Raw genomic sequence first — 17,057 nt, forward strand, 5'->3', positions numbered from 1 at the left:
CTCAGCCCAGAATGTGGAAAACTAGCCAAAGCCTAAGACAAGGAAATAATTTTTGTAGTGTGCATGCCTTCCCATACACAAGCACCCCTTCATCCCGCTCGCCAACAACTCGACAGCACAATCGAGTAAGTGTCATTTATAAAAAGCTAACACTGCTATCTCCATTAAAGCGAGCACTCATAGAGATTCCATTGCAAAAATCACTGGCGGATGCAGCATTTCATCACCAAGCCACCAAAATACATGTTAATGAAGTAGCGGTGTGGCGCATGACACAAATACCTACCATCACCACGTCAGCAATTTAGAAGAACATATTACAGCATTATTATCAGAAGCTAATGCTGGCAACACTGTTAGTTAATGCTAATCAGTGCTGACACAGCTTTGCTGATGTCACAGAAGAAGGCCCGCAAACATTTTCAGAACTAGGCAGATAACTACAGATTGACTTGGTGGTTTAATTTCACACTTGATGGGTGGGCAGACACTCCACAGACCCAACTATTTGCATAGAAACATTAAAAAGTCCGTTTTTCATAATTGTGTGCCCTTTCATATTGTGAACGTACAGTTGCAGTGGCAAAAACTGGCCACACAATGGCAGCGAAATACCTCATGTCTGTTTTAGTGTAACTATCCATCCATCCATCCATCCATTTTCTGAGCCGCTTTTCCTCACTAGGGTCGCGGGCGTGCCGGAGCCTATCTCAGCTGTCATCGGGCAGGAGGCGGGGTACACCCTGAACTGGTTGCCAGGCAATCGCAGGGCACATACAAACAGACAACCATTCGCACTCACAGTCACACCTATGGGCAATTTAGAGTCTCCAATGAATGCATGTTTTTGGGATGTGGGAGGAAACCGGAGTGCCCGGAGAAAACCCACGCAGGCACGGGGAGAACATGCAAACTCCACACAGGCGGGGCCGGGGATCGAACCCGGGTCCTCGGAACTGTGAGGCTGACGCTCTAACCAGTCGGCCACCGTGCCGCCTTAGTGTAACTATTTATATGCAAATGATGTCAAGTTTGACCATTTCATCTTCTGAGAAGCTCACCCAAGATTAATTTAAATGTGTGGGTTTTTTTTTTTTTATATACCATTTCCCAGCTTCCAATATGCCATTCAACTTATTGGATGTGACTTCATATAACAGGCACCGCAGCGAAATGTTGACCTGCTTTCAAAATGCGGGGACGAGCAGCAGCAGAAGAAGAAGATGAAGAAGAGCGGGAGAGAGAGAGAGCGAGCGCATGAAAGTCAGTCTCCGCTGTCTCATGTTAGACTTTCCAGTCTGATTTTGAGCTGCCGTACGTTCTCGGCTGCAGGTAGGTGTTGAAAGCAATGTTTGTGTAAGGCAGGTGTACTTAATGAAGTGTCCAGTAAGGCAATCACAAGGTGACTAGTACAATGTGTTTTGCAGACGATATGGAAATTGATCAGATCATTTGACTTGCTAAAGCTGCATGTCGCTCACAGCCCAAGGTTCTGACAATTGTATGTTTGTGATGTCTGCATTTGCTGAAGCACCATGTGGCTCACTGGCTGCCAGCTTGATGGACCTCCACCAGGGCACGGCGGACGTGACTCTGCATCCTGCACCTCTGATCTCGCACCTCGGACTCTGCATCCTACCACTATGGTTCTTGATTCTGTAACTATGGCTCTCCATCCTGCACCTGGGATTCTTCACCTATAACGCTGCATCCTGCACCTATGACTCTGCATCCTACACCTATGATTCTGCCCCACTGATTCTGCATCCTGCAGCTGTGATTCTTCACCTTTGACTCGGCATCCTGCACCTATGACTCTGCATTCTACACCGCGATATCCAGCATGATTCTTCTGACATCCGTGCGTGTGTTGTGCCTGCCCGTCTTCCTCTTGGATGCCTTGGTCCTGTCCACGCAAGAGAGGTCTGCTGTGCCGAACTCGGCCTCCCGCCTGGTGGCGCGGACAGACGGCGACGTGATCATCGGCGCCCTCTTCTCAGTGCACCACCAGCCGTCGGCCGACAAGGTGGCGGATAGGCAGTGCGGCGAGGTGCGTGAGCAGTACGGTGTCCAGCGGGTGGAGGCTATGTTCTACATGCTGGACCGGATAAATGCAGACCCGAACCTGCTGCCCAACATCACGCTGGGCTGCGAAATCCGAGACTCGTGCTGGCACTCGTCGGTGGCGCTGGAGCAGAGCATCGAGTTCATACGCGACTCACTCATCTCCATCCGGGAGGATGACGGCGGCCAGTGGTGCGCGGAGGAGGCGACCGCAGCTGAGCCACCGCCGGTTAAGAAGCCCATCGCGGGCGTGGTTGGGCCCGGCTCCAGCTCGGTGGCCATCCAAGTGCAGAACCTGTTGCAGCTCTTCAACATCCCTCAGATCGCATACTCGGCCACCAGCATCGACCTGAGTGACAAGAACTTGTTCCAGTACTTCCTCAGGGTGGTGCCCTCAGACACCCTGCAGGCCAGGGCCCTCCTGGACATTGTCAAGCGGTACAATTGGACCTACGTGTCTGCCGTCCACACTGAGGGTAAGGGGCCATTACCTGCGTGTTATACTCCGCACTCTCCTTGTTGTCCCCAAAACCATTTCCTCTTGAACAAAACTGCCAACGGCCACACGCCGAGGAGTACATTTCTGGCCTTGTTGCTAGACAGAAACTTCTGAATTTAATTGGCATTTTAGCGAGAGTAGGCTAACGACATGGATCAAATGAACTGCTCAGAATGCGTTTCTTGGTCCTTCTTGGCAGGCTGAATGAAGCCTGAAGAGTGAGTGACATTTTTAGCGCGCTCAAAAAAATGTTTTAATTCTCTTTCCTGGTTATTGTTGTGAGGCAGAAACGTGAAAACTGAGTGAATTAAAGTGTTTGCTAGCTGGACTGCACATCACCATGGCTCAACAATTGCTTGAATTATTTTTCTTGGTTCTTGTTGCTCGGCAGAAAGATGAAGATTGAGTTAATTTTTTGTTAGCTACAGAATTTCTCGGATTTTTATTGATGGTACTTGTTGCTAAGCAGAAATGTCAAAGTGTAATAAAACTTTTAGCTAGCTAGCAGGCTAGAGACTCGCATAGATTGTGTTTCTTGGTTTTTGTTGCTAGGCAGAAACTTTAAAAGTGAACTAAAATTTTCAAGAATTAGGAGTTGCAACGATGTGGATCAAGAGAAATACTCAAATTGTGTTTCATGGTCCTTGTTGCTTGGCAGAAATTTCATAATTATAGTCAGATAGCAGGCTAGCTATGTAGACCAACACAGTTGCTTGGAATCTCCTTGCTGCTCCTTGTTGCTGGGCAGAAACAAAATTCTAGCTCGGGAGCGATGTGGATCTGGATCAACAAAATTGTTCAGATTTTTATTCGTGGTCCTTGTTGGAGTCACGGAAGTGTAGGCAACCACGCTATTAAGCTAACAATAAGGCTGATGGATCGTGGTCGTTACCCCGACTCATTGTGTCCGCGAACATGCTACTGTAACTGTATTTACTAATCGTTAATATCAAACTTCCAGGTCATGCAAACCCAACTAATTAGATATTAAAATCAAACTCAGTGGGACTCAGGCCATTTTTCATTTTTGTTGTTTTGTTGTGTTTGTGTGTGAAACAAATAACAAAATAATCAGTCACGTTTTCATTTTTCGAATTGAAAATGGAAAGAACAAACGATATACAAATTGTAGATTAACCGAATTGCGCAAATCTTTATTCCTGCTTCTGGGTGCAGAAAAAATATTCATATTTTTAGCTACCTAGGATGTGTTGCGCAGTACATTCACAGATACGGTCGGATTCAGGGTTGTTGCTTCTGCTAGGCAGAATTTGTTGGGCAAAATCCTCCGTGTCCCGCTTCTACATTTGCGTCTACAGTTGACATTTTGTTGCGGTTTAGGTAATTACGGTGAAAGCGGCATGGAGGTATTCAAGGAGCTGGCCTCGCAGGAAGGACTGTGCCTGTCGCTTTCGGACAAAATCTACAGCAACGCTGGCGAGAAACACTTTGACAGGCTGCTACGCAAACTACGCCAGCGGCTGCCCAAAGCCCGAGTGGTGGTCTGCTTCTGCGAGGGCATGACGGTGCGAGGCCTGCTCATGGCCATGAGACGCAAAGGAGTTGCCCGAGAGTTCCTTCTCATCGGCAGGTTAGTTCTCTGCTCAAAGTGGAAGGGGAGATATGCTTCAAAATGGCAGCAATCTACATCCAATGATTCTTCTTCCTGGTCCTCGTTGCTGGGCAGAAACTTCCAAATTACATTACAAGAATGACTACTCCAGCCGTTGAAAACATAAATGAATAAAATACACAAGTAAACAAAAAAAAATGATTTTTTAAAAATTTATTATTATATTTTTTGTCTTGGTTTAAGAATTTAAACTAAAATATATTTTTAAAAAGATAACATTATAATAAGATAATAATTACGTTTAATGCTATCTTTACCATCCTTGGGTCAAGTGTGGACTAAAATGTAAAAAAAAAAAAAAAAAGTAATATTTTAATAAAATATATTGTACTTACTGCTAGAGGTGCAACAATCAGTTAATCAGCAACTAATCATTTTAAAATTAATCGACAACTATTATCATAATCGAGTAATCATTTAGAGCGATTGTTTAACTTAAAATTGTCAAGTTGTTGTTGTTCAGCCTCTCAACAGTAAATACTCTGATTCCTGTAGTCCTTCCTGAAAGCAGACTGATTATTGTTTGTGTTTAATCAAAATAAGAAATTTGCAAACATCTGCTTTTACTTGGGCAAACAATGATCAACATTTTTGCATATTATCTGACATGTTACAGACCAAACCAGTAACTGAATAAATGTCAATTAAAATGTAAAAAAAAAAATAAAAAAAAAAAATAAATAAATAAATAGCTATAATTTAAATATTTGCAATATATACAATTTTCATCCTTCCTGGTTCGAAAAAAAAAACAAAAAACATATATATATATATATGTGTGTATATGTATGTAGGTTTATGTATACGTATATATATATATATATATATATATATAGGTAGCTATTGCTAGGTAGAAGTTAAATGTGAAAATAAATACATAAAATACAAACATTTAAAAAGTTAAAAAACTAAAATGTAAAAAAACGAAAAACAAAAAAAACCTACCAGTTAACATTTTACATAAAACAAAATAAGAGCGCATGTCTCTGGCCACCTTCAAATACTCTCGCAATGGTACACCGCGATGGTTCTCACACACACACACACACACACACGCGCGCACACACACACACGCACACACACACACACACACACACACAGAAATCCTCCCTCCTGCATAAGATTTTGATGTCTGAGTCTGGTTCACTGTTTAATAATGCACCGCTCGCCTCCTTCCACTTCTGTACATCACAAGACATGACGGCCTGATATAGGACAGCACAAGCTGCTGGATGCGTGTGCACAAATGTAATCAACATCAGACACGCTTAGGACTCAAGATAACAGCCTGATACGCGTCATCTATGAACTAGTAACACCTCTTTGTGCAGCTTTTAATTGGCCCCGTTTTGAACAATCCAGATGAATTGCACATTTGTTACAGTGGTTCTTAGTTCTTCTTCATTCGACAACAATACAACAGATTTTTGTTAAGAGTTGTTTTTGCGTTACGAGCGTGATCACGGAATGAATTAAACTTGTAAGTCGAGTCGCCATTGCATATAATTAGTATATCTCAAAAGCCACCTCCAAACTCACCTCCACTACTTCCTCTACTCTTCTTTAACTCATTTCTCTAGTCTCCACGGAGGTGAGTTTGTTCGGAAGCGCGCGTGTTTGTGGGTCAAGGTGACTTGCGCTAAAAATGTTTTGTGGAGCGACACAAGTGAACAAAGCCAAGAAGAAGAAGAAAAAAAAAAAAAAAAACACCTGAGGTGCGCTGATGCTGATTGTCGCACCTCTCGCACGGCACATGGCCAACTCATTAGTAGTCTCTCTTTCACACAGCAAGACGCCAAAACGTCCGCAGCAGGAGACCTGGCCTTTCGTCGCCAGGGATTTGTTTTACGCAGAACCCACCAAAAAACTAAATGGTCCAAGATTTATAGCTTTACCAAGCAGTGTGAAAGAGGCTAATGGCAATACATTACGTCAAGAGTACTGTAATATTTGTTGCATTAATTATTTTCTTTTTGAATTGATTAATTAAAATGCAGTTATCCATTTATCATTAAATAATTGCTTTATTTATCGTAAATTAAAAAAAGCAAACATACGAGTAAAATAAATTTCGATATAGTGTATATTTAAATATTTATAAAATAATTGTTTCATTAATTACAATTAAATTAATCATCCATCCAGTCATCCATTTTCTGTACTGCTTATCCTCGTTAGGGTTAAATTCATCATAAATAAGACAATTAAAACATGAGAATGAATCACCATGTTATTGTTAAAATTAAAAGATTTTACCATATTTTACATAAACTCTTCACTTTTAAATTGTATTTTATTAAAATTATTGGTAATTCGTTGTAATTGAATTAAAATGACAATTAAATCATTATAAATTACAAATAAAGTAATAATAATATATAAAATTAAAAACGATTTTTTAAAATTTAATTTGATAATGTAATTTGATAATGTAATTTACATATACATTTGAACTCATTCAAAAAATAATATGATAATATAACTATAAAATAATTTAATTGAAACATGAGTGCATTATTTTGTATGATTAAAATAACAACGTCATATATGCATTTTAACTTTAAAATAAGATTTTATTAAATATTTGGTCAATGAATTAATAATAAACCGTTTGTGTTCAAGCCGCAACATACAGTAGCGGCTATTTAGCATTAGCATTAAGCTAGTGGACTGAAAGGCTAATCAATGTGGTTGTTTTAAACACACACGGTGTAATTGCCTTTTTGTTTATTTTGACCATAAACTGGGCGTGTCAATAAACAGCTTGAAACCTGTTTTTTGAAGAATTTTTCACTATTTGCCAAAGTGCTGCTCATTGTGAAGTGAGTCGAGTTCGCTGCCACCATACAGCGCTCGTATGTCAGGTCTGTGCTCGCGAGTCAAAGCAAAAAAAAAATCAGCCGGATGACTGCTAGTATCTTGAAAAACCCATAAGTTGAGTCACTCGTATGTCGAGGCACCACCGTGGGTAACACGAAAAAATGAAAGTAAATGGTTTCAGTATTGCAACAATGCGCGGTATTTGACATTCACAGAGATGCGGCAAAATTGGCGCATCGGATATCGGCATTTATCCTCCTGTGCATTTCGCGCAGGTCCCAGCAAAGCGAGCGAAGTAATCGAAGTGGTTTATTATAGCAGGGTGCTGGCTTGCAGCTTTTTGGCGCTGAGAGCGTGAGAAGCAGATGGTCAGCTGCACTAGAGCCTGTCGCTTTGTAGCTTTGCCCAGCCAACACAACAAAAGCAAACACTGTTTGCTTTTATTTCAAGCCAGTAAAAGGCGCTCATTTATCCTTTTTTTAAATTATTATTTATTTGTGTTGTCCTGTGAATGAACTGTGCAGTTTTGGGCAGAATAGAACTTTTTCTATCCCACTATTTAAAATCCCCTCTGTGAAATAATGACGCATTTGCATCACAACGGTTACTTCAAAGAGCAAAATAGTTAAATACATTCAATGGTCCTTTTTTTTTTTTTTTTTTTTTTTTAATCACGATATCATGTTATGACATTTTATTTTGGTATCACGTTATCATGGTGTCATGGTATAATGGCATCATGATATCATTGTATTGTGGTCGAACTGGCTTAATGGTATTATGAAATCCTGGTATGATAGCTTCATGGCATCGTGGCACAGTTGTCCCTCTTGCCGCACGTCTACAGTAATCATCGTTAGCTGCATTATTATAGCCTAGCACTGCTAGCTAGAACAAATTGTCACCCATCCACACATAGGAGAGACTCAGCCACCTGTGCGCTTTCAGTTGCTTTATTGAACAAAGGTCAAATTGATTCACTGAGTCCCACGTTACTCAACAGCCCAGGCCTGCGATTTAAAGCCACACGCATTCAGTCACAGATAGGTAACGACATGGTATTGTCACGTATTATCATTCATCATGGTATCATGATATCTTGGCTACGCACGTATTGGACCGTCATTGAATAATTGAATCCATTTTAAGTTATCTTTCTTTTTCTTTGACTCATCCATATTGAGCATTTGCAACACATTTCCTGCCACATGATCAGAAGCGTAGCAGTATTACTACACGGGATGTCGTCAACAGCGACGGCTGGGCGGACCGCATGGAGGTGGTCGAGGGCTACGAGGAGGAGGCGCTGGGCGGCATCACGGTCAAGCTGCAGTCGGAGGAGGTGGCCTCCTTCGATGACTACTTCCTGAGGCTCAAGTTGGACACCAACGTGCGCAACCCCTGGTTCCCGGAGTTTTGGCAGCACCGCTTCCAGTGCCGCCTGCCCGGGCACCCGCACGAGAACGGGAACTATGTCAGGAACTGCTCAGGTAACCACACGGTTATTGTGTGTTCATTATCCTGTAAATATTAAAACTGCCACAGAGTACATTTGACAAAAGTTTGCGACTCTTGACTTGACAGCGGTTCATGATATTCGCACGTCAAGAATTTGCTAACGGAAGGCACTGGACAAAACATTAGGCACACTTGTGAAGTCTAACCGGAGTCAAAGAAAAAAATGCTCCTATACATATATATATGACAAAAATGTAAAAAAAAAAACGTAAATATTACATTCATTAAAAATATTACATGAAAAACACACAAATACCTCTACATCTCAATATTTTGGAATAGTGTCAAAAGCTAACCTTACTAGTTATGTAGTTCAAAAAGTTAAACTCATATTAAAAACTAATTACACGAAAGAATAAAAAATATATTCAACAAAATCTATGAAAAATACACAAATAGTAGGTGGAACATGCAAACATACTGCTGAGAATGAAATAAATATATAGATTTGTAAAAAACAATAACAAATTACCCACATGAAAAATTGAAATTAGTAGGTGAAATTTAAAAAATGCAAAAAGGAGTAAATAAAAAGTACTTGATAGAACTAGTATTAGATTCGAAATAGGCAAATATAGGGGGAAAATACAAAAATATTAAACCCAAAAAAGAATTCAGATGAAAAATATAAACAAATTAGACAAAAATACAATGAAAAAATATTAGTTTTGTCATCCCGTATATCTAAACAGGCTCCGAACGCCTGGAGGACAACTACGTGCAGGACAGCAAGATGGGCTTCGTGGTGAACGCCATCTACGCCATGGCGCACGGCCTGCATGACATGCACGCTAGCTTGTGCCCCGGAGTCGCGGGCCTGTGTGACGCCATGAGGCCCGTGGACGGAAGCCGCCTGCTGGACTTTCTGCTCAGGACCTCCTTCGCAGGCATCTCGGGCGAGGACGTCCGCTTCGACCAGAACGGGGACTCGCCCGGCAGGTAAGGCGCGCAGAAGTGGCTGACTTCTTGTTACACTTGTGTGACAGTTACGCATGCTAGAATTTCCATAATCATAATCCTCCACTATACAGTAGTGCCTTGATTTATGAGTTCAGCTCGTTCCGTGCTCACACTCATATTTCAAGTCATCTTACCCTACTGAAATGAATTGAAATGCCATTCATTTTTATTTTGGGAGAAAAACAGCGCTCTACAGTATTTTACTTTATGAAGACATATAGTAGCAACATAATTCGAATTTAAAGAATTAAACACTTTGTGCGTCATGATTTCATACATTATTCCAATGGTCATTGTGTGTCTGGTGTGCGTGCCTTGGCCACCAGGGGGTAGTATAACAAATACTGACATTCGACATTTATTTTTAATTTTGTTGTGCTTGCTTCAAGCTGTTTATTGCCACTCTCAGTTGAGGTTCACTGCAAAACGAAACGTAAAGCAAACAGGATTACAGGTTGTATTTTTAACTAAACCGCATAACTAATGAAACTCCGCTAGTTTATTTTGCGAATCCACAATGCAAAACGCCACAGATGAGCTAACGAAACTACCATCGATTTGAACACAAATGGTGCAGCAACAGCTGTTTTTATAAAGTACAGGACTGAAGACTACTTCACCACTGTATTAAACAAAAATACAACATGCATTTTTTTGTCTCGCAGCAGACAGATTTGATTTCTGAAGGCGTGAGCGTGGTGACCTACCCCCCCTCTCTGATGCTTTAAAAAAAAAAAAAAGGAACATTATTCTAGTTTTTTATTACTTTACGCGAAAACCTAGAATCAAGAAAGGGCGAGACAACCCTGATGGCTTCCGTGTCTTTTCTTGCTGTCTACCGTCCAGGTACGAGATCATGAACTTCCAGAGCGTACGTCCCGGCGTGTACGACTACATCAACGTCGGCTTGTGGCACGAGGGCGTGCTCAGCATCGACGACGACGCCGTGACGACCAACCGCAGTGGCGGGGTGCGCTCGGTCTGCAGCGAGCCCTGCTCCAAGGGTGAGATCAAGGTGAGGCTCACTTTCACCATCTTATTCAGGATCATCAACACTGCAAAAAAAAAAAAAAAAAAAAGGTAAAAATATTTAAAAAAAGGTAATGAAATGAGGAATACGTGCTTAATTTATTCAAAATGATCTGCCGATAGAACAGGAAAATTTCAGAACAACTTTTATTGTTGTTTTTGTGGAGCAGGTGATCAGGAAGGGCGAGGTGAGCTGCTGCTGGATCTGCACAGCCTGCAAAGACAACGAGTACGTCCAGGATGAGTTCACCTGCAAGGCTTGCGAGCTGGGATGGTGGCCAGACCAAGAACTGGAAGGTTGGTTTAAAAGGGCAACATTTTACAAATGGCATCTATGTTGCGGTGCTGCTACGATCTAGTCGCGTGAACACATTTTGTGTTTAAAGCAACCGAACAACATTGCCTTCCATTTAAAGTCTCTTACTTCTACGCGCTGTACGTGGCCATGCTATGCTGTCATGACGAGCTGAGCCTTTCCCATGGTCACTGTTATCGCGATAAGCTCTTTTTTTGGGACACGGGGCAATTTGTCTGGCGGGTAACCAAAACGTGTCCTCTCACAGCTTCCAGTTCTGCTTCTTCTTTTTAAAAATGTCCTCCTCATGCATGCTATTTCCAATGCTTTCCCATGATGCCAGAGGGGCCATTCATCATGTTGAGCCCTACTTACACACTTACTCTCCCTGATCCTCTGGCCCACTTTCAAGGCTCCTCTATGTGCACTTGAAAGACAACACACTTCTTCTCCATATGGATCGTGCCAAGTCGCGACCGACCTCTACGCCATTGTTTGTTCCGTTGTTGGAAAATGCCAAGTGTACGCGTTTGTCCATCCATTATCCAACTCAACACAACAGACGTTTGGACACAAAAGGTGGCGCAACACATTCAGACAAATAATTTAACAATACTCACTGGCATATATATCTTATATCTTTACCCTCGATGACAAATTACTAATATTACAGCGTCTTACTTAATTATTTACAGTAGTAGTAGTACAAGAAGAAGAAGTACTATTCTTCTTGGTTTGTGTGTGCATGACTGTATTATACTGCCTCGCGGTAGCCAAGGTGGTCACACCAGGAGCAGCACAATGAATTGGATTGCAGCATTAAATCAATGATGCACAAACTGTTTAATTCATTCCATTCTTTTGAATTATCTTATTACTCTATCCTTTCATAAAGTACAATACTATAGAGTGCTATTTTTCCTTATTAAAAAAACACAAACGAAACTTAACGGATTGATGGCATTTCCATTCTCTTCAATGGGGGAAAAATGATGTGTTTTGTGTTACAACCATGGTCACGGAATGAATTAAACTCGTATCACAAGGCACCACTGAATAACCACCTTTCTTCCTCCAGCCTGCAAGGCCATCCCCCTGCGTTACCTGGAGTGGAGCAGTCCTGAATCCATCATCCAGGTGGTCTTCTCTTGCTTGGGCATCCTGGCGACGTCATTCGTGGCCTTCACCTTTGTGCTGTACCGTGACACGCCCGTGGTCAAGTCTTCCAGCCGGGAGCTGTGCTACATCATCCTGGCGGGCATCTTCCTGGGCTACCTGTGCCCCTTCACGGTCATGGCCCGGCCCACCGTGGTCTCCTGCTACCTGCAGAGGCTCCTGGTTGGCCTCTCCCCTGCCATATGCTACTCTGCGCTGGTCACAAAGACCAACCGTATCGCCCGTATCCTGGCAGGCAGCAAGAAGAAGATCTGCACCCGGAAGCCACGCTTCATGGGCGCGTGGGCCCAAGTAGCCATTGCCTCGGCACTGGTCGGGGTGCAGCTGGGTGTGGAGGTGGCGCTGGTGGTAGCAGAGCCGCCCGAACCCATACGGTCCTATCCAAGGTTGGAATAGTTTGGGATTTTCTACACCAAACAATTCTCCATTGGTGCCTTGAGATACAAGCGATTGCAACTTACGAGTTGCTTAGCCTTTCAGTCCACTAGCTTAATGCATAAGTTAAAAAGCGTATATATTTCTGTAATGTGAACATTGGCACTTATTCCATAGTTGTGGACTTAAAATTATGCCTGCAGAAAAAAATGTCCCGCCAAAATAGACTCACTAGTAATTTTGGACTTGTTTTCCGATGACATTTTTGATTTCAAGTCCAATCTTGTCCTTCCCACCATTAGGTCCATGAGGCTCACGCAGAGCCTGCTGATGTCAGCTGACATTACCCCGACGAATAGCAAATGCACACACTCATAACTATATCGACAGCAACAAATGCAAGTAAAGAGGAACGTTTAGCTTGATTTTCTAGGACTTACCATACTGTACTTAAAAACATCACCACAATAAATACTGGGTTCCCATAATGCTTTTGGCTGACTACTTTACCCTGATCATCAGCGTGAGGAACGGTGCCAACGCTTAAGGCCGGAAAATGCCTGTTCACACCTTGTCCGCATGGACTGTTGTGCACGTCTTTCAAGCAAAGCTAAAGCAAGCTTTAATAGGGCTATTGCTAATGAATTGCATATATGAACCGTACATTTGAAATAAATAGTTATTTACAGATTGCTCCAAAACAGATTGATATTATTGGAAATGACTGCCAGTTTTATTTTCTTGATCAAAAAATATATGAAGGGAACTTTTAGATTCCATGTGGACGCCATAGGTCCTTTAAGCAGTGGATGAAACACAAACAAAATGAGGAATGATTTCAATGTCTATCTCAACACACTCATTTTTAGTGGACTTCTTAGTCAGCAATATAGTCCATTACATAAATATCCAGATATAATGATTAGGAAGTAAAAAATGAGTGAAAGATTCCGAACAAAGCCTGTTTTTTTTATTTGTATTTCTGTTAACGAAAATGTTTTTTTGTCCCACCCCAGCTCCCGTGTGGTCTTCCTGATCTGCAACACCAGTAACCTCGGCGTGGTGGCGCCGCTGGGCTACAACAGCCTGCTCATCCTCAGCTGCACCTACTACGCCTTCAAGACACGCAACGTGCCCGCCAACTTCAACGAGGCCAAGTACGTGGCCTTCACCATGTACACCACTTGCATTATCTGGCTGGCCTTCGTGCCCATCTACTTCGGCTCCGACTACAAGACCATCACCACGTCCTTCTCCGTCAGCCTGAGCGTCACCGTGGCGCTGGGCTGCATGTTCGTGCCCAAGATGTACGTCATCATCGCCAAGCCTGAGCGCAACGTGCGCAGCGCCTTCACCACCTCGGACACCGTCCGCATGCACGTTGGCGACGGCAAGGCGGCGTGCCGTGCCGGCGGAAGCCTGGTAGACGTGTTCAAGCGGAAGAAGAGTGGCAGGTGAGTGCCTTTATTGGGTCTCCTGAGCGCTGCCAAGACGAGCTGGTTTCACTGTAACCATGTCTAGCTGTGTGAGATGGTGTTTCCTCACCTGCATGCTTCATGCCCAGCCTCAGGTTTCTTAGGTCATTTAAGTATTGTTTTTTTTTCTTTTTTTTTTACTAGTATGTGTGTGAGTGCATATGTTTCAGGTCATTACAAGTTGTTTTTACCTGTTTGTGTGTGCGCGTCTGTGTCCTTGTCGACAAGTGGTTGGCTTGGGCTTGATTTTTAATTCATGTAACGCACAGTGGGTTGCATTGTATTTATGAGAAGCGCTATATAAATGAAGTTTGACTGATTGATTGATGTTGCTTCCCATAGTCAGATCACCTCAGCACCAGCGTCTGTTGTGACATACAGTGGTACCTTGACTTTGGAAGTTTTTCCAAGTTACGAGCCGTCACTTGATCGATTTCTTTCGCTTTGTATCGACGGCCAAAATTTGAGTTACTAGCGAGCTTGAGATATGCTGAATATTGGATATTAAATGATATGGAATGACGTGGAATGATATGGGCTGAACAGTTTCAAGTTGGAATGGTTTGAATCGGTCTATCGGGGGCTTTTATGTAGAATTTTTTTGGGGGGGGGGGGGGAATTTGGAATGGGAATGATGAGTGAAGTTCAAAATAAATGTAGCAATTCAGGTACGTTGATGCGCTCGCACTTTTTAGCTTCTTATGAAACGCCGTGGGAACAAGAAAACACATGAACACCCAGAGCACTCTCATGCAGGAGCTACTGTCAGCCACAGCTCAAGCCCAGACACTTACATTGCAGGATGGGTGTCTAAATTGTGTCTCTCGAGATGACATCTGACAGACTGTAGTCACACTTACAGTCGCCTACCTCTGACCTCCACGCTCAATTAACACGAGTGTGCTGAGGGAACAGGAATCAGAGGCACCCTTACATGCTGCTACCTGTCCTGAAAATTGGCTCAACAGTCGAGCCGGTTGTTAAACGTCACACCTTCAATACGATGTCTTTTGCAGACAGCGTCAGAGGGCCGACCTCACTTGACTACCGGAGCCTCTTTTACACAATGATATAACAAAATCAGAGCCGTAACAGAAGACGCAACATTGGGCCGTCTAAGGTACCGTTCACACAGGACCGCAATCTGAAAAAAAAATGCGAAAAAGTCGGCTTTGACGGGCGGTGCGAATTAGGGTTTACAAAACTAGCAGCCTCTTTCATACAGAGATTGCAAAATTGCTGTGAAAGATCTGACATTTATCTACCGGTACCTAAAAAAAAAAAATAATGATTCCATTTTGGAAAAGGGATGTAACCTAATACAGTGCATCTTCAAAGTATTCGTAGCACTACACTTTTTTTTCCATATTCAGTTTTTTTAAATTGGTAATTTGCCGAAAATGTCCCCTAAAACTTTTTTCATTTGGTCCTTTTGGGGTGTTGTGTGTAGAACTGCAACCCTGGCATTAACCCGCTGTTTCTTTTCTGTCCTAGTTCTAACAGCAAGTGTGTGCCCTGGTCTGCGCCAGGAGCGCGGCAACCTCCCAAAGGCGAGCACATTTGGCACCGCCTGTCGGTGCACGTCAGGACGCAGGAGGTGCAGTCCAATCAGACGGCGCCGTCCAATCAGACGGCGCCGTCCAATCAGACGGCCGTCATCAAGCCGCTAGCTAGTAGGTACCGCAGTTCGCCGCTGTACAACGTGGCCGAGGAGGACGAGGCCGACGAGCTCGGCGGCGTCGTTGCAGAGCAGGAAGGGCTGGCTAAATTCGCCAATGACTTGACTGACATGATTGTTGAGGAGGAAGCCGGAATCCTTCAGGGTTACCTGTACAACAATGGCCTCCTGCCAGATGAAGAAGAGGAGGAAGAAGTCAAAGTGGCGGCGGGGGATTGCCTGGCGCTCATGCCGCCCTCGCCTTTTCGGGATTTCTCAGCCCCTTTCCCCAATTCGCCTATCTCTGAGTCCATTTTGTCCACGCCGCTCATCCTCAAAGACTTCAAGCAGAGCTCGTCCACTCTGTGATGGGAGAATCTTTACAGATACAGACATGATAAGGTCATTTTTCACAACATAACTTGAACATTTTGGGTGATAAGAGTGGACCAAAATGTCATCATCTATGATTTCAGCCAATTTTTCATAATTTTTTTTTTTTTTTACACCAGGTACCATTTTGCTTGGGGTAGCAAAGACAGCGTCGTTCAAGTTGGTATTACAGTGGGCCCTCACCCCGTTATATCATTATAAATGTATTCTACTCAAATGTTAAATTCAACTGAACTGTAATTAGGCAGTGATTCTTTTGCGTACCACTAGTGGCACTAGGACCACACTTTGCGAATCACTGCTTTGAAGGATTAGCTCCACCAGTGTGTCGATAGCCGCAGAACAGGAAGTTGATCAGCATTCGTGATGTCATGCGAGACTTGGCTGTCAAGGATTAACGCCACAAAATGGGGGGAAATTACCGCAGTTCAACCAAATTGTCAAACCATTTTAACATCACTTTGACTCTCAAGGATTACCGATAACTCCATCAGTGTGTTGATAAGCATGGAACGGGAAATAGAATTCACTGCAGTTACACCAAAATATCAAAGTATCGGTACTGGAGAAGTCAGGCGAGATTTTGACAAATCCCATGACACTTCAGTCTAAAGGATTTACTCCACAAGTGTGTTAAGATGTTATTTGCCTTTTATTTTTATCTGGGTTGATAACCACAGAACCAGAAATGGAACTTCCTGGAATTCAAGCAAAACTGTCAAACTATCATCACGCGAGACCTCAGCAAGTCTCGAGAGACTTTGATCCAAAGGATGAACTCCCCAAGGGTTTTGATAAACCTTAAACAGGAAGGCATTAACCATGAAAAGCATGTTTAAATGTTAGGGAGGGTGTGTTTTTTTTAGCTTTTCAAGACATTTTTTGAAGCTACGCTAGGTTATATAGCAGCTAACTTTATTGCACCCACACAGTATGATGGCGCTCGATATGCGTCTTACTCTTACCCTGCTATTTATGCTAAGATGGTCATAATAAATCCTGTTTATGAATACATCAAGGACATATTTAGCTTGTAGCATTAGCATTTTCTCCATGATAATGATGTGCTTTGTACGATCTTGAAAGGCAAAACTATATTGGATCATGAGATAGGTTTTCATGGATAGATATTGTATTTGTTATAGGTGCTTTTGTCAATGTGT

The 17,057-nt window shown here is 42.8% G+C and overlaps 1 protein-coding gene across 1 annotated transcript; it reads left to right on the forward strand.

The window, feature by feature from the left end:
• The first annotated feature begins 1,912 nt into the window (after window positions 1-1,912).
• On the forward strand, window positions 1,913-15,870 carry grm1b (glutamate receptor, metabotropic 1b). Its single transcript, XM_061696908.1, has 10 exons — window positions 1,913-2,540; window positions 3,905-4,154; window positions 8,271-8,506; window positions 9,227-9,473; window positions 10,341-10,509; window positions 10,694-10,820; window positions 11,897-12,380; window positions 13,386-13,823; window positions 15,339-15,441; window positions 15,475-15,870. The coding sequence occupies exons 1-10, from the start codon at window positions 2,087-2,089 to the stop codon at window positions 15,868-15,870; spliced, it is 2,904 nt and encodes a 967-aa protein (XP_061552892.1). The 5' UTR covers window positions 1,913-2,086.
• Window positions 15,871-17,057: the final 1,187 nt, after the last annotated feature.

This window comes from Phycodurus eques, chromosome 14, assembly GCF_024500275.1.
Source record: "Phycodurus eques isolate BA_2022a chromosome 14, UOR_Pequ_1.1, whole genome shotgun sequence".
Classification (NCBI taxonomy): domain Eukaryota; kingdom Metazoa; phylum Chordata; class Actinopteri; order Syngnathiformes; family Syngnathidae; genus Phycodurus; species Phycodurus eques.

Bases quoted from the DNA above. Each gene is read 5' to 3' on its own strand.
- grm1b (XM_061696908.1), top strand. From the start codon at position 2,087: ATGTTCTACATGCTGGACCGGATAAATGCAGACCCGAACCTGCTGCCC. The intron at 10,510-10,693 runs GTGAGGCTCACT...TTTGTGGAGCAG, and splicing joins GCTCCAAGGGTGAGATCAAG to GTGATCAGGAAGGGCGAGGT. The intron at 13,824-15,338 runs GTGAGTGCCTTT...TTTCTGTCCTAG, and splicing joins AAGCGGAAGAAGAGTGGCAG to TTCTAACAGCAAGTGTGTGC.